This window comes from Centroberyx affinis, unplaced genomic scaffold (assembly GCF_046629955.1).
Source record: "Centroberyx affinis isolate AG114_WGS23_722 - 3 ecotype Tasmania unplaced genomic scaffold, CSIRO-AGI_Caff_v1 ptg000447l_1, whole genome shotgun sequence".
NCBI lineage: Eukaryota > Metazoa > Chordata > Actinopteri > Beryciformes > Berycidae > Centroberyx > Centroberyx affinis.
In genome coordinates, this window is record NW_027279110.1 from 1 (window position 1) to 17341 (window position 17341).

General features: G+C 42.8%; 1 protein-coding gene across 1 annotated transcript; it reads right to left on the minus strand.

Annotated features, from left to right (window-relative positions):
- Window positions 1-1209: 1209 nt before the first annotated feature.
- On the minus strand, window positions 1210-2853 carry LOC139642261 (homeobox protein MSH-C-like). The gene is made up of 2 exons (XM_071517016.1): window positions 2432-2853; window positions 1210-1618 (listed from the first exon to the last, which is right to left on the minus strand). Exons 1-2 carry the CDS (start codon window positions 2851-2853, stop codon window positions 1210-1212), a joined length of 831 nt encoding a protein of 276 aa, XP_071373117.1.
- Window positions 2854-17341: the final 14488 nt, after the last annotated feature.

Sequence of the window (17341 nt, forward strand, 5' to 3'; positions counted from 1 at the left end):
TTCACTATGCACAGGCCTATAGCCTACAGTATAGCCTGAGTGTTATTAGTCGTTGAAAAAAATTGACCATTCTCGTAATTATATTGTTAGTCTGTATCAGTTCATATTCATTTACCCCCACAACCTGTCGACCAAAACGAAAACAGTCAAAGGGCTTTGCAATGAGCGGGGCACATCCAACTCCTGTAATTTATATTGTTTATTTACTGAAATCAGTTTTTACAAGTAACTGAAGACTTAGATAGGAGAATGTATGTACACAGTACAGATACAAAGATATTCAATAAATACCACTTTCCTGCGTGCTCTTCAAGCGATGCTGCAGGCCTTATGAACACTACACATTTTATTTACATCGTTACAGCAAAATTTCTCCAAAAAAAAGAAAAAAAAAAGAAAAGAGAAAATCTATTCCTTATCATATCACTCCCATAAAGGCCACGTTGTGAGAGTAAAAAAAAAATCATTTACCTAATACATATGTTTTCTAAAATATAATTTTGCTCCTTAGGTTTACAAAATATAGAATTCATGAAAGGAACTGCTGTAAGGAAAGAGACATTCAGACAGCAACTCTGCTGGAAACTGCAGTTTTACCCGAGGACACAAACAGTCAAATGGTGAATGAGGAGAAACACTTCAAGTGATTATCTAGAGAGCACGCTGGTCTTAAGGCACTGATGCCGTTTAAGTACTTTTTTGTTGCTTTTAAACAGTTTTTTTTTCTCTCGCTACAGTAGGTTATTGCGTTCATGTCTCGACAAGCTTGAAATGTCCAGTTTCACAAACATGAGCATAGCAATAAGGAACACGGTGGTTCGGTTTGGAATGAGATATTTAAGGCATGTCGTTTAAAAACCTGACATTCACATTTGGACTGTCGCCTGAGTGGTTTGGGCCTGTGAATCCACAATCCACAACACTGGACACATCTGAACTATCTGGCTCTATAATTGGGCAGAGCGTGTTAATTCACTCAGTCCAATTATACATCCAATTCTACATTTCAAGATGTGTCCCAAATTCTAATTTGTTTTTGTGCTGGAGGTTAGGAAAAATTAAAACCATATTAAAACTCCCAAATGAAAATACAAACGGGTTTTCCTAGATGGAGAAAAATGCATCATCCTCATTCATAAGTGTATTGCAACCATGATCAGAAGACAGCAAGATTTTGTTTATGTTCTCAAAAGCAAAAACACAGGGACACTAAGACAAATAGTACATCCCATAAGTGACGGGTCCGCTGAACAGTCCCGGGACCGGCAGGCTGGGCCTCGGGAAGGCGTTTGACGGTCCCCACGTCGGAGAGCCCATGTGCGCTCCGAGGGGGAACGGCAGAGCGAAGGCGGGCAGCACGGGCTTGGAGGCCAGTTTAAACTTTTCCAGCTCGGCCTCCTGCAGTCTCTTGGCTTTGGCTCTCCTGTTTTGGAACCATATTTTGACCTGAGTCTCCGTCAGGTTGAGAGAATTGGAGAACTCGGCTCTCTCGGCGATGGAGAGGTACTGCTTCTGCCGAAACTTGCGCTCCAGCGCCAGCAGCTGGGAGGTAGTGAAGGGCGTCCGAGGTTTCCTGTTGTTTTTGTGTTTCCTTAAAGTACACGCAGTTGGACTTGTGCTCCCTGTGGGGGATAAACAACAAAGAAAAAAAAATGTTTAGGTTAGATTAGAAGAAACTTTAATGATCATCATGGGAAATGTGGGTCGTCACAGCAGGATAGAATAGGATATAAATAGGCCTGAACTAGAGAAATGGAGAGTACTGAAGATTATAAAGCAGTATCCTAATTACAATAACCGAACATAATGAATATAATACAGCAAATAAAGATACAGCATGTTTGTTTACAAATGAAGCGGATGTGCAAGTGTGCATCACTGGCTGTTCAGACGTGCAAATAAACATTGTCAAGGCAAACACATTATCTTCCACAGATGTACAGATGGAAATAATATACGCAGAACCTGCAGATGTGCATCGTATCATCCTCAAAAATATACAGACGAAGATAACAAATGTAATGAGGGCGAATGTTTTTCTTTTGCATATTCCGAAATGTAAGAAAGAACAAATTGGCAAAGACGCCCTATGCGGCCAAATATGCGATTTACATGCACTTTGGCAGAGAACAATACAGTATTATCACTGTATAATAGCATTGCCATAATACATTTGTAGTATTTGTACAAGATTAGTGAAAGGCAAAACGCAGGGAAGATATTTACGCACAGTCTGTGGAGCCACAGCACAATGTTGCTTTGACGCAACAAGGGGAAACAACATGCGGTTTATTTTGTGCAGCTGCAATAACAATAAATAAATGTGGTCGCGATTATTCACACTAGACATGATGAATGAATGCTATTTCCTTTGTTTGGCTGTTTGCTGAGTAAAACTCTCAGGAGCCGTGCGAGCTGCAGAGGGACGGACTTACGAGGAGGAGTAGAAAAGGAGGACGTCTGGAACCAAGTGCTCTGATCTTTCTCACAAAACTGCGGACTGTCGTCGCTCGGACTACTGGAAACACTCTGCGAGCTCTCCGCGGAAACTTTCCTCTCCGCGTAAAAAGTCCTTGGAGAGAACTGTGCGCCTTGCGCCGCCGCGGGCTTCGGCAGGGCCAGACCTAAATCTGTGGGAGAGTAAGAAGTCCGACAGGTGGTCTTCTTCGAAATCAGCGACTCAACGCTGAACGGAAGGCTGTTCCGCGGTTTGTATCCTTTCTCGGTTGTCATATCTTTAGGCTGGAGTTCCTCGCCCTCCGTGTCCGTCTCCTCCTTTTGAGGAACTTGTTTGGCGTCTTGGGACGGCGACCCCTGTATAGGATTCATCATTATACAAGGGGATGGGGCCATGCACCTCCGTCTGGCCCGTTCAGCGGAATGGAGTCGGTGAGGTGTATAGTGTCCAATGCGTCTCCGCGCTGTCAGCGGTGCCCAGTAGCTTTACGCACTAGACGGGGTCGTCTATAAAAGGACAGGGGCTGTTCCCCCTCCCCGGCCCGACCAATCAGCTCGTCAAGCTGGCCTCATGACGTCTCCGACCCTGGTGTTGATTGGCCCGCTTCCTTCCAAGGGGACATCAAGAGGCCTTTGAAAGGAAGGAGAAGTTAATCATACAGACCCCATGCGGCGCGGGGCTATTGATGGCTCACACAAAGTAGACCAATTTTAGCGCAATTAACCAGTGGGGAGGACTCTCTTGACCATTTACATCCATTAGCCGGGTTTCTCTTTGGTACCATTCGTTGAATTACTACCACCGTAAAGCTGGATAGAAACGAAAGAATGACAGTCAAAATCAGAATAACACTTTTATCAAACAGCCATATGCTGTCTTTTTTTGGGGTAAGCCTGGCTCTAATATGTCTATTCCACAGGCTAAGCGACCCGCCAGATGTAGCGTGGAAAATTAGTAACACTGAAGATTTCTATTTTAAGAAATTAATTATATATACATTTTATATATATAAAAAAAAAACATATGCAACGCAATAGAATTTAAACAAAAAATAAATAGAAAGCGTGCGCAACGAGAAAAGAAATTGATTAGGTATGACTCTTGGTCACACAGCATTACAGCAATTTAAGGCCTGTCATGGGCCCTTTTCGGCCCACAATAGCCTCAGTTGAGAAGCAACAGGCGTTTTTTTTCTTCTCCAGGTCAAACTATTTAATAAGCCAGACAAGTTGTGTTTTGGAAGGCGCCAGGCTCGGCAGGATCAAAAAGGAAGATACCTCAGGGAGAAAAGGCAACGGTTAACTCCACTTAACCAATTGTCCTCGAAATATTTCATAGTCCACTGCATGTAGCTGGAAGGAAGCAGGCTCTGACAGTTAACTGTTTCACGTCTAGCTTTTAAAACGGATGATGGGCGAGTTGCTTGATTTTTTGTTTTAGAAAAATAATAACACCACAATAACAATAATGACACAAACATTATATAACCATTATGGCCTGAATGTTGTTGTTTTTTTCTGACAGCAGGAGAAAAAGGCAATATAGTTTAATTAAGTAAAAAATAGTCTTATCTGAATTCCAACAAAGAACCATCTTCTTGGGGAAAAGTCTGCAGCAGATGAAACTATTAATTATTCCACAGTAATGAATGTGTTCTGTTGTTTATGTGCTTATGAGCAATGCATGCTTGCAGACCAAGAGTATGGCCTGCTATAATGAACACAGCTCACTTTACTGACACTTCCTTGTGCATTAAATTTCATCAAGTCAGTTTAGGATTACATTTTAGTACATTCGGTATTTCTTTGTAACTTAATAATTATCTCCCTGCAAGAATGTCGTCGCTTTGCCAAGGAAGATGTAGACTCTTTCATGGTGTATACAATCTACGTCTGCTTTTCTAACCTGATCCCATATTATATACAGTCAGCAGTACAAGATGGCCTCCGCAGCATCATCAGTCCAACCCATCCCAAGACCCCACTGAGAGCATGACAGTCATCAGCAGTATCAAATACACAATTAAGAATTGGTTAAGTGAGAAGAGAAGAGGGGATGGCGCTCAGAAGATTGATCTGTCTTTATCTTAATTGGTTTAACCCAGCATTCAAGGGTTGCCAATGAGAAAATAGCTTGTGGTCGATCCAGGAACACAAGATCTCCATCTTCCCTCGCTATTTTGCTCCACAAATTACATCATCCGCCCTCTTCACACTTAAACATGCATCTTAATTGGATTAGACGATGAATAATTAACTTATTTGAATTGTGTCGTTCAGGAACCATGAGTAATTGGTTGTCTTTTATGACCCCGTGTCATAGCATATGACTGTCATGTAACTCAAATACTTGAAATGGGCTCAATTTTAAGGGATTGTTCATTGCCCTTTCCCAGGAAACAACAGCAGACAAAAGCTTGTTTTATTGACAAAAAGCTTTCTTGAGCTCACTGATGGCCAGCTTCTTGAAAACCCTCAGGTGCGGAGAACAGTTTACCCCTCGCCCAGGTAAGAAGCACAACTTTGGTTGATCATTTGACTTGAGTAGATCCTGATGTTGAGTCGGCTCCTTCATTTCCTATCTGACAAACTAACTCTCTGTCTCCTCGCACACCAGGGCCTCTCGTCACCCAGCTGGTTTGGGTTTAAACCCCAGCGACCGCGTTGTCGTGCAAGGAGGGGATGAGAGTCAAGCCGTCGAGCGCACAGACTCATACGGAGATTCATCCGATACAGGTACACCCAGAGATAAATCTACACAAGAGGTACAGTCGCCTCTCCTCCCCTGGTGTTTTGTCCAGTGTATTTAGCTTTTGGCCCCCTCTCCCCTACCCCAAAAGACATTTCTGTAACAGCATGCAGGCGAGTGAACTGTGTCAGAAGTTGTTACTGAGTTTGAAAGCAGATCTGTCCTTCAAGGCCGGCGTGAGCTCGATGGGAAGCACTTTCCCCTCAGCTGGCACCGCAAATGAAAACTTTTTCACATGTACGTACGGGGGCCATTTCCAATACTCTTCATGCTTCCATGAAACCACTTAAGCCAGTTCATAAAGCCGAGGTGAGGCGCGATAAGCCATGTGAGAAAACAAAGCGAGACTCACTTTATATGCTTTTTAAACGACCGACGCGTGAACAGAGCCCCAAAAAATTTCATTTTATTACATTTTGGAATCATCATACGCATTTGAGACGTAGAGTAGGAGTAGGGATGGGATGATATATATCGAAATTCAATATATCGCCATACAAAAATATGACAATACGTATCGTGGGGCAGAAATATGAATCGTGATATTAGCTCCATTTTATTCTGCTGCAGGAATCACAAATAAGACGGCTCGCCCATCACAATTTCACAAGCTCTCCATCCAAATTATATTATTTGCACTTTGTAATGACATTTTTAAATTGTTGTTTACATTCTAGCAAGACAATGCCATCGCTAGAAAGATTTGTGTCTCAGAAATAAACATAATTCTGCGCAGTCAGACTTTGTTGTCGTTGAACCTTTATTTATTACGTCATATCGTGGTTGTATCGGATCGGGAATCCAAGATCACGCATCGAATCGCATCATGAGATAAACATATCGTCCCTAACTCAGAGTGATCCATTCCATTTCTAAATGAATTGAATCGAGCCAGTTCTCCTCTGGTGATGGTGTGTTACCAACGGATGAACCCCGACTCCGTGTGAGTCCAGGTGAGCTGAGGCTGTCTAAAACCAACAATGTGTGAATTCCCTGCTGTAGCGAGGCCCTCCGACAAACAAACAGATCATTTAGAAGAGTGAGGGAGTCGAGGAACCCAATACCTGTGAGATGTGTTGACAGTGGCACAAAGAGCTGTAGGTACGGGCCTGGAGGAGATGGACACTTTTGCTGACATGACAGAAAGTAGACGGGGGCCGAGTGAGCGCCGTCCTCAGCAGCATCTCTCACTTCTCATGTCTGAAACCGGCAGGCGGAGACCGGAATATTCTGCTAAATTTGCCAAAAACTCTTGAGTGATTAGATGTTGGGCAGTGATGTAAGAAACGGTGAACCAGAACCAAACACCTAGGGGGGAAATTCAGAGTTTGCACTACCATGAAAGCAAGAGGTAACTATCTATTTTTCCATGTAATCATGCAAATTTGTCTCTATTTGAATTTTTTCTGCCTCACTCTACATCTCTGGGCTTATTTGCCTCGCTCACATAAGGTGACCAGCGCGGCACTCTCCATTTAAGAGCAGTTTAAATAGCAGTGCCTCGGGTTGCACAGCGCTGTGGAAAATATCTTGACCTTTCATTTGACTTAACAAGTTGATCCAATCCACATCAGACCAGCTTCAATCCTGCAGTTAAACGCTAGTTTAGCATTTTCTGCCAAAGCCACTTCCTCTTGTGGCATCAGAGCACCCTGTATTTGAATGCAGGATAATGAGAGAAATATTCTTGCTGTGCTGAAGTGAAGGAGGCAAATGGCCTTCATCATTGCTTCTTTTCAGACTATAAAAAAAGCACTCAGGGTATGGAGCGTGCTCCGGTGTTACAGCTGCCATTTTTGACTCAAACTTAAACACATTATTGATTTCATGATTGATTCCATTAGAATTTGAATTGAAATTGAAATTAATGTTTGGTCAAATGAGGGGCAATACTGTGTTACGCATACTGAGGGTTATGTTTTTAAGTAACATCAGCATTGTCCTTTACATAAGGCTGTTTCTCACTCCAGCATTTACAAAAACAGATGCTTTTGTTGAGCCTTGAGAGGGTTTCTCCTGAACTCTGCTGCCAACAGAGAAAAACCGCAAGAGGTGACAATGCAATTGGCAATTTTGTCTGGCCTGCCTTTGGCCATAGAAATCAGCATTCTTGAGGAAAGTCTAGAGACAATGCGAGTGGGCGAGTTAGGTTGAGGACTGGGGACGAGGAACTTTGTGTGGCTGCTCTGTGGTCTCATTCACAAACCGAAGAATGTCGCCACAATCTCATACACTCTTAGCAGCCAAAGTTGTGATGCAGTATATTTGAGAAAAACCTAGGCAGCAGCATCAATTTTCTCTTTTACTGTTGGCTTGAAATCCAAGCGAGGCCAAAACCAGAAACTATTGTATAAATTACAGCAATTTGGTATATATTATATGAAATGTTCTTTTTCACATCATAAAAATGTATTGGCTGAAATATGGAGTGTGAGGAAAGGATATAATAAAATGTGTTGCAACCAATTTTCTTCTTTTAGTTTCTTTTCATCATCAAATTTAATGAGATTGTAAGTGAGATTATCTGTTATGAATTCATTCACACAATCTGGTTCCACTAAATGACAGATAGATAATGTAAATATTTCCAGCCACATTGTTCTATGAAGGAAATTGAAATAATAATCCTAATATAGCATATTGTTTTATGTTTTTCACACCAGTAAAAACAATAACTTGGCACATTATGTAAAAAATTCCCCTGCTAAAATGAAAAATGACATGACACTGTGTAATTCTCTCACTGACTTGCTTGTGCACTTCTCCAAAAATGAGTTTTCCCACAAGATCCTGAACTCACATGTCTGAATGTGATATAGGAAGTATTGTTGTTTTTTGAGAACTGGTTCCAGTTAAATATATATTATATATCATATCTCTTTCATAAAATTCAACACTGAAAGATTCACTGAATAGATTTACTGGCAGTAACTGATACATTTTTTGGGCTGGTTGATCAAATTGATTTTTTTTCCATTCTTGCCTTTTGAGATATACTTACATTTAAATTTGTGCATACCTTATATAGTATGTGATTTTAATTCCATTTTTGCATACATTATTTGTATGATAGCAACTTTGTCATTAATGCTGCTTTCTCAGCCAGTCTCCTCTTTTTTTTTTTTATCTCAATTGGAAGACTTGGTTATATAAAGGTTAAATAAATCAACAAAAAATAAGAAAATGTTTTACAAAGCCATGTTGAAGTCAAAGTGTGTGAGTGCACTGTAGATCCAAATCAGGTAATGCTTGTCTGATAGTAATAATGTTATTGCAGGCAATAAAGGTCAGAACAAATGTGTGTGTTTGAATGTCCCGAGATTACAATTTCAAAGTCCTCCCCGTGAATAGTCGAACAATGGAATGGGTGGGAAGTTAGAAAAGCGGGCTCCCTTTCAAACAAACAAGCATGGGTTTATGCTGAATAGGGCTGCTACCGAGCAGCCGGATTGGTTCTCAGAAGACTGAGAGGGACTGTAGGCTGTCCTCCTCCCAGCTCCTGAACGAAAGCAGTGGCTGCTGCTGTAGTAAACACAAACAATCTGATACAGCCTCACAACTTTAATTTAGCACTTTGCTCTATTCCTCTATCCCACCTTTCATCTCCTCTTTACTCCCCTTTCTTTCCCGCTGAACAGAGGGTGGACGGGAAAGTGGATGGGGGGTAAACGCTCCCCTTTTTTGTGCTATTGCTTAATGAGCCTGAAAATACAATTGCACTGTTCTGACTGTGAAGGTAGCCTGTGGGCTAGTGTAAATTAGCAGTGCGAGGAAGCCCAGAGGGCTGAGTCTTGCTGAGCGGCCAGAATAGAGAGATGCGGACAGGGGGAAAATCCTGTTAGGGCAGCGCATGTGGTGGAATCACGGTGCGTTTGGGACCTGACTGCAGCTGATAGGGCCACTTGTTGCCGCGGTGAACCCTGTTGCTTCAGATCCGTGGCAATCTCAACGCTGATGTGTGAGATTTATTGAGACTGAACCGCAGCCATGCGCGTAGTTCTTGGCATCCATTAGCCATGTGAGATGTCAGTTGTTTGTCACATTTCGAACCCATAATTTCAGTTCGTCCCACACAATGGCTCTTTTGAGCCGCTACTACAATCATCATTCAATTTAATTTTCTATTCTTCTGTAGATTCCAAGGCAAGGGAGCAGAGGCAAAAGTCTCCCACACTGCATATGTCCTCCTATGAGCTCAGGCTGCTCTTTTGACCGCTCCGCTAGGCATCTGCTGCCCATAGCCTGCCTATATCTGCATTCTAATGCACATATCCTGCTGGGATGTTAACTTTAGGCCCTCAGTAATTGATGGCTTCCACACTTCAGCCGAGTCCCCCCTTAATCCTTCTCCCTGCCGATTGTTGGTATATCTCTGTGGTTTGGGGGTCTTTCAGTCAACCATTGTTCTTTTATGGAGGAATTATAATAGACTGAAGGAGAGAGAAAAGAGAGAAAGAGAGGGGGGCGAGAGGGGAGAGGATAAAAAAGAGAGTCGCTGCTGATATTTAGTGAACTCCAAAGGGGGAGTTTTCATTCTCATTCTGCAAGTTTGGCACATGCCTTCTGTTACTAAGTGGCAGTGCATTGAAAGAGGGCCTTGCATTTCCCATTCTGCGGCTCTGCTAGGTGCCTAGACTTACAACCCTGGCAGCTGTTGGGCCTTCTATGCGGCTATAGACTCCTCTCCACAGGTGAGCTCCCCTACCCAACTCCCAGTCTCCACTTCACTCAATAGGGCCTTTTTCAAGTCTTTTATCGGAGGGGGGGAGGCTGACTTTCTATGTGCCACTCACGGAATGGCAATGGTTCTCAAGATTGCAATCAGTGTTATTCACTGTATTACACATGCAGCTTCATACTTTGAGTTCAGCACTGTAATGATTTGGATTTCAGCATCATACACTCTAGGTCCTCAGCCCACATGACATTCACACGTCATTTTGCAGTTTGTATATAATGAGCATATTCCTAAACAAACCTAGGTATCATAGAAACAAAGAGTGATGCTGCGTTTATCAGATATGCCACAGAGAATCCACCTTTTCTAAAGCACAGCTCACAGCTTTCATAATCAACTAATCAAACATTTTGCAATACAGCACATTTCTCAGCTCATCATCTGAAGAACAATAAAATATAAAACAAATTTCATTTTCAATTTCTCCAAATCACATAACCATAATATTGTGTTAAGTATACTGTATGTGATTTGCTTGCCAAAGTGGCCAGTAATTGGGACTAGGCATATCAGAGGCTTACAGTTTAATGCCACTACTACTTTAAAAGCCATCAAAATGGCTGGACTCCTCCAGTAAACCGATCTGAACCATGTTGTTGTTTTGGTTTTGGCAGGCTTCGGCACTTGATGACCCCCTTCCTTTTTTCTCCTGAATTCAGTGGCAGGACATTCTCTTTTTTTCCTTCTTCTTCTTCTATTTTTTTTTCTTCTGTGATGCGAGCTGTTACATATTACTCCTGAGGTGTGGTGCCTCTTCCCTCAAAGGCTTCCACTGTTTCCCCCAAACTGCTGCCAAGCTGGGCTATCTATTCATTTGGTTACTTAAGTGTAATTGCTCCCCTTTGAAGCCTCAGAGAGGCAAATCATTTGCTTTGGCCCCGGGGCAGTAATGGTCACCGAGCCAGCGACCCCCTCCCGGTCCGAGAGCGTCGGAGAGCCCGCGAGAGGCCAGCTCCCATACGGAGAAGAAATAATACGGCCAGGGCCGCTCAATTTCACCTCCCTTTTCATCCCATTCTTTGAAAACTTTTTATTAACAACAGCTTTCTCTCTCATACCGGGGCGCCAGGAGAGGGGAGGAGAGGAGGCAGAGAGGAGGAGGAGGAAGAGGAGGGGGGGGTGTTTGGGGGAGGAGGGGGGTGGGGGGGTATGAGAGGATATCGACGGAGGAGGTGGGGGGGGGTGGCTGTCCCCCTGTAGATGTCTGCCGGATTCTCACACACTCACACGCAAATGCACAACACAGCCCCACACACACACTAAAGCATGTCCACAAAAACACACACATACACACATACACGCAAACACACACAATCACACATACACACACACACACGCACATACACACACACACGCACATACACACATCATCAATAGTGACAGGTCAAGGAGGCATTGAGAAAACAGCCGCCCCCTTGCCTCTCCCCCATGGTTCACACTGCTAAACAGGGACTCATGTTTCATATGCCACAGGCCTCAGTGCTCACACACACACACACACACACACACACACAGGGATTCCAGCTTTACTGTGTGAACATGCTATTTTGTGTGTGTGTGTATGTATGTGTATGCATGTGTGTGTGCATGTGGGCCCATGTTCTTGTATATATGTGCATCTGTATACACACATAACTTATTGCATCTATGAGAATACATTTTGATTCAATGCCAGAACGCCCTCCTTCAAAACCTATGACAGTCCGGGGGAATATACAGCCACATAGTACACAAAGAGCCCATTTAACACAGAAAATTACTCCGCCACTTACTGTAATTGTCACAATTCTAAGCACATTGACATTGTAATCTCATAATAAGGTAATGGGGGCTGAAACTGCGTACAGGAGTGCGATTAGAAGGGTGTAATTCAAAAAAAGGGGTTAAAATGTCAGGGGATACCATTCTCTTGTCCAGACAGAGGGCTTCTATATCGCATGCTGCACTTTAGGGGGGCATTGATGAGACCCACTAAATAGAAATATGACACAACTGCTCTTTAAGGCATGAGTCACCATTCTCTTCTGCACTAGAATACTTCTATAGTGTGACATCGCTTGGAGGGCATTGCTGAAAGTCACTTTTTTTGACAAAGCGACAACTTTTGAAATAGCACAGCTCCTCTCTAAGGCAGGAGTCACCACGCTTCAAACAGAATCGTATAGTAGTGTCCCATACTACCTTCGGAGGCCAATGATGAAACCCACTTTTACAAAAAGAAAACACACGATAGCTTCTAAATAGCACAACTTATCTTTAAGACACCGTGGAGCCAAATCGATGTGGACGGGCGTCCATAAAAAGCCAACCTGGTTATGAATGCTGCGTTTTACTTGTATCATTTTGACTTTGAGGTTTTTAAGAGAGAAGCATTCCCCGCAGTCAAGCCAGATGGTAACAATTCTTAGACATATTACGAGCTGCTCTCTGCCAAATAGCATACCTTTGGGCTATGTTTTCAGTGGGCTATAAAAGCCAATAATGTAATTTTGATCTATTTTATCAGATATCACCCGGTCCGGCTCCATTTATATAAGATGCAGTTTTAAAACAGGGCAGGAATTTTTCTTTTTTTTTTTTTCTGTTTCTCTTTTCACTCCATAAGCGCACGATTTTCAATATCTGACCTGCTGCGCTCCCTTTGCTTGTTTGACTTTCGCGTTTGGACTCGAATGTGGAACGGGCCAAGACAGTGAGGTTAGCTTCCACACTGTCTGGCACATGGCACTGGGTACGTAAAAATACACTTTACTATAAGTGTGTGGTTGTCCGCAGAGTGACTTGTTCGTCTCGGTGCAGAGAACGGGGGGGATTCTTTGTGGAGGCACTTAAAAAGCCCGACCTTGACATGTCTTAATGTAAAGATGACACAGTAGCAAGCTATCCCAGCACCGCACCACACTTCCCCAGCGGTCTGCCATCAGCCCAGTGACTCACCGCTGACCTCGCAGGAACTTTCCAACAACTCTTTCGACCCATTTAGGAAATCTTATGGGACTATCAGACGATTCGGTGTTCCACAGGCCGGGGTGGAACACGGCCATTTGGGATGGTATAATGCTAAACATGCCTGAACTTCAGCATGAGCTCGCATAAACAGACATACACACACAGACACACACACACACACACACACACACACACAAACACACACACGCACGCTACAGTACAATGGAATCAGGAGATTATATGCCATCTGTGGGTATTTCTCTCCCATAATGTCCAAAGAATGTAATTGGCCCAGAAAACAACCACAACAAGGTGGGACGATCGAGGACATTAGCTCAGGTTTTCCATTGTGAAGCATGTTGTTTTCTTCTCGTCCTGAACGGATCACTTACACAACTGGAGGCCTGCTGTGTGGAATTACTCGTGCTAATGGCACTACACACTTTTGTTGCAGGAAATCGGACAGCCGCGCTGTAACTGCTAAAACGGTGATTAAAAAAACCCAAATTGCATCATGATGTCGGGCAATTTAACCCCTTTAATCACAGAGAAAAAAAAAAGAGGAAAAAAACTCGAAGCATGAAGCAAATGGGATTATTGACCAGTTACAGGGATGTGTAAACTTGTCTCATGGAGCTAGCCTGTGTGTTGGATGTCTTCGGAAAAATAAGAGTTAAAAATAACATTGCCAGATCCAAAGGTGCCTAGTAAAGTCTAATTAAAGATCACAATATTAACTCTGTAATTTGCTCGTCTGTGGGGTCATTAAGTGTCTCCCTGGCTTGGTTTAATGGGATACAAAGTGTAGTTAATGAGACAAATAGTTAGCTGTAGTTATGCCTGGCTGACTGTTGGCTGTGGATGCTGTAAAGACTAAACAAGTTATTTTGGGACGGCTTTGTACTCTGTAGGTGAGACTCATTGGCTGAATGACGGGCATTATGTGTGTTTTAGATGAGTTTGTTAAGTTAATGCCTTTGTTGCAGAGAAAGTGATAAGTTTACTGAAGGTCTTTTAAGAATGGAACTACGTTGGACTTTATAAAGAGCTGAGTATCAGTATGAATACAAGTGATGGAGAGGAAAGGGATGTTCCTCTTCCTAGAATGCAACAAAAAGCTCCAATATTCCACCACTTAAGTACTATTGAAAATAGGTCTGTGATCAAATGGTTGCACGCACCAGTTTTTAATCATATCTGACCTTTTAAAAAAAAATGTGGTCTTAATTTAACATCAGAGGGAGAAAAGTACAGTGTGTGTGTGTGTGTGTTATTTTGAGGTTTTATCTCCTCATATTCATATCCCCTCCGAACCCGTCATTGCTTGCGGTGCTTGTTAAAAGCCATTGTCGATAACAAACAAAATTCTCCCATGATAAACTGGGTGAGACAGGGGAGCCTCACGCAGCAGACTGCACAAAACTGTCTTTGTCTCTCATCTCCAGCGGCCAGTTACAAAGCTGAACTTCCCCACGACTGAAGTCTGAGTTAACTAAACATTTTTTCTCCTTATCCCCTTCTCTCTCTCTCTCTCTCTCTCTCTCTCTCTCTCTCCCTCTGAATTTGTGGTTGTGTGCAATCCTTTAACGAGCTCCATCTTTGACCTGGGTTGTATGTTTCCAGAGATGTCATGTCTTGTAAGTCAAGGAAAGACTTTAATGTCCACATGATTTAACATTAAAGGGTAGGATCCCAAAAAGGGGGCTCGGTGCCAGAGAGGTAATAATATCCCCGTAAAAAAGAAATTGTAAATGCTAAATACATCCTACAGATCATGGGAATAGATTGGGAGCAACTATGCATCAAGGTACAGCAGGCTCCTGTATGTTGTACAACTAAAACAGAAAGTGTCTAATGCACAACTGTGCCTGGTTAGCTTATCATTGTCATTAGTCTTGACCAAAATTTCTAAACTTTACTTTTTTCACTGACCTTTTACAGAACGCTTTCAGATGATTTGCTAAGGGACACTTTCACAAGTGCACAAAGGTGATGTAATGGCTGAAATGGTTTTTACTCATGCAGTTCACCAAGTCTTCCTATAAGATGAAAGCCACTATATGCTGCTTTTTGTTTACCTTCCTTAAACACCAGGATTCGTGGGTTTTCCCATGCAGTCCAGCTATTTTTCTCTGTAAATTTGTACTGTGTATTTCCTGTTAAAAAACATGAATTATGTCCTTAGTCTTAACTTCAGATCATGAGGATGAAAAGAAAAAAGAAGCAGAGAGCAGGAGTTTGGCTTGTGACATTCCGTAAGCGACATGCTTGCCACGGCATTGTTTGTGGTTTTTGCAGACCTGTAATCAGATTTGGGGAGGTTTGGAAGCCTACCGTCATGGTAATTCTTTAAAACCTTCAGTGTGCTCTCCAAGACAGAACGATGTCCAGTAAAAAAAAAAAAAAAAAAAACGAAAACTAAAAGAAAAAGCAATATCGAGCTTCTCTCACACATAGACCCTGCTGCGGGAATCTATTACAAAAGATCTTTTTGAAAAGGAATATGCGCCACAAAAAGAAAAAAAAAAACAATTTCCATGCACCATGAAACACGGTTCTATTACAAATACAGTTGTTATGTCCTTAAATCTGTTTGTTTTGTCATATTGCTCCAGGGTTGTTTCTTTTTCAGGAAACCCTGTTCCAATTAAGCGTGATGGAACACATGTGTCCCTTATCGGGGCCAACATCTTCTACTGTTGGCCTTTGAAACGACACTGGCTCCACGGTGTAATTGGTCTTAAAAGGGGGGATTCTCCCGGGGTGCCGCTGCGTTGTGCCCGTCGGCGCGGATCAGCTGACGCCCGGCGTGTCTATAGGCTTGTTATAAGTGATCATAAGTGGTGGTGCATGTGGTAATAGCCGGGGGGATGATAGCGATCCCGGGAAACCAAGTCTCTTTCATTTGAGGCCTCTGGCACACACACACACACACACACACACACACACACACTGACACTCAGGCACACAGACAGACAGACAGACAGCTCATAGGTGTGTCATGGAATATGATCGAATTATATGTCTGTAACTCAGTGCAGGTTCATCTTTGAAGTTTTCTGAACCAAAACGTAAGGAGCGACCCTGCGGATGATGATTGTGATGACGATGTTTGTCTTTGAGAAATGTCTTTTGATCAAAATGTTGACCGCACAATAAAAGACAAACAGGTTAAATGTGTGTGGAGCGAACCGTGTTTCTTTATATGGATGATTATGATGATGATCAAAGCAAAACATTAGGGAGCACTACACTCTCTCTCTGTCTCTCTCTCTCTCTCACACACACGGCAGTTTATGACTCAGCAGCCCTTCAGAAAGAGTCTGGTGATCTCCAAACCTCTGCCTCTGAGTTTGACTTGACATCCCACAATGGAGCTGTGTTTACTGTCATGCTCTGTTTGCGTCACGTCACAAAAACAATTTGCAACCCTTACGAGAACAAAAGACTTCATAATAAAAGTTTGTGACAACGAACACTTTTCCCCCCCCAGAGCCTTTCGACGGAGAGGGCGAGGAGGAAAACAAAAACGTTAACCTCCTCATTCCAGAAGATAGGTTTGCTTTGCGGAGGCCATTGTGACGAAGAAAGAAAGAGCAGAACGGAAAATTGATTCCCCGCAATCATCTTCTGTCATCTTTTGTCTACACTCAGCACCGCTTTGGCCTACACTCCAATCATCTTGTTACTCTTTCTTTTGAACATATGAACTCCTTCTAACCCTTTTTGATTTTGTTTATTCTGCATGCCCTCTTTACATGTTGTGTTTATTTTTTTGCATGCGCTCTCCAGTGTCTTAAAAGCACAAAATTAGGAACCACAATGACTACATTGCACCGAACAACTCATCTGCCAGCTGCTCACAAACACACACACACATGCTTAAACTTTTTCAAAGTAATTTCTAGCTAACTATGCAGATTTCCTAAAGAGCTCTCATAATAGCGCTGGACTTAGAATAGAGTTTTACACCGGCCGAGCGGGGAGATGCCGGCGGCTCAGAATAGCTCTGCTGGAGCCGTCAACAGGAAGAGCGTTCAGCGTGACTGCAGGCCGACTGCTTAATTGGCCGTCTGCAGGAATTTCTGGTGTGGCAAACTAATTGACCCACAACTCCCTGGTGCTTTATCAACACAGGGAAATGCCACCGGGCCGATAACCAGCCAGCCTTGTAAACCAATCTATAACCAATGGCCAATTTGAAACACATGTTATTGGCTATTTTACGACAGGTCCCCTCGTCTGCTTAAGTGAGATGTTTCGGCACCGGGGGCCTTTGCAGTTTCAGACAGCACCGCTTTCTGATTGACAGTTTGACAAGTACAGAAATGGTGGAGCAGCGTTTGTATTTTGTTTGTTTGTGACATTGGGATGTATGGTTTTCAATGTATCAGTGTGGCTCAGTTGGGACCAGTGTTTGGGAAAGCTGCTTTAAAAAGTAATTAGTT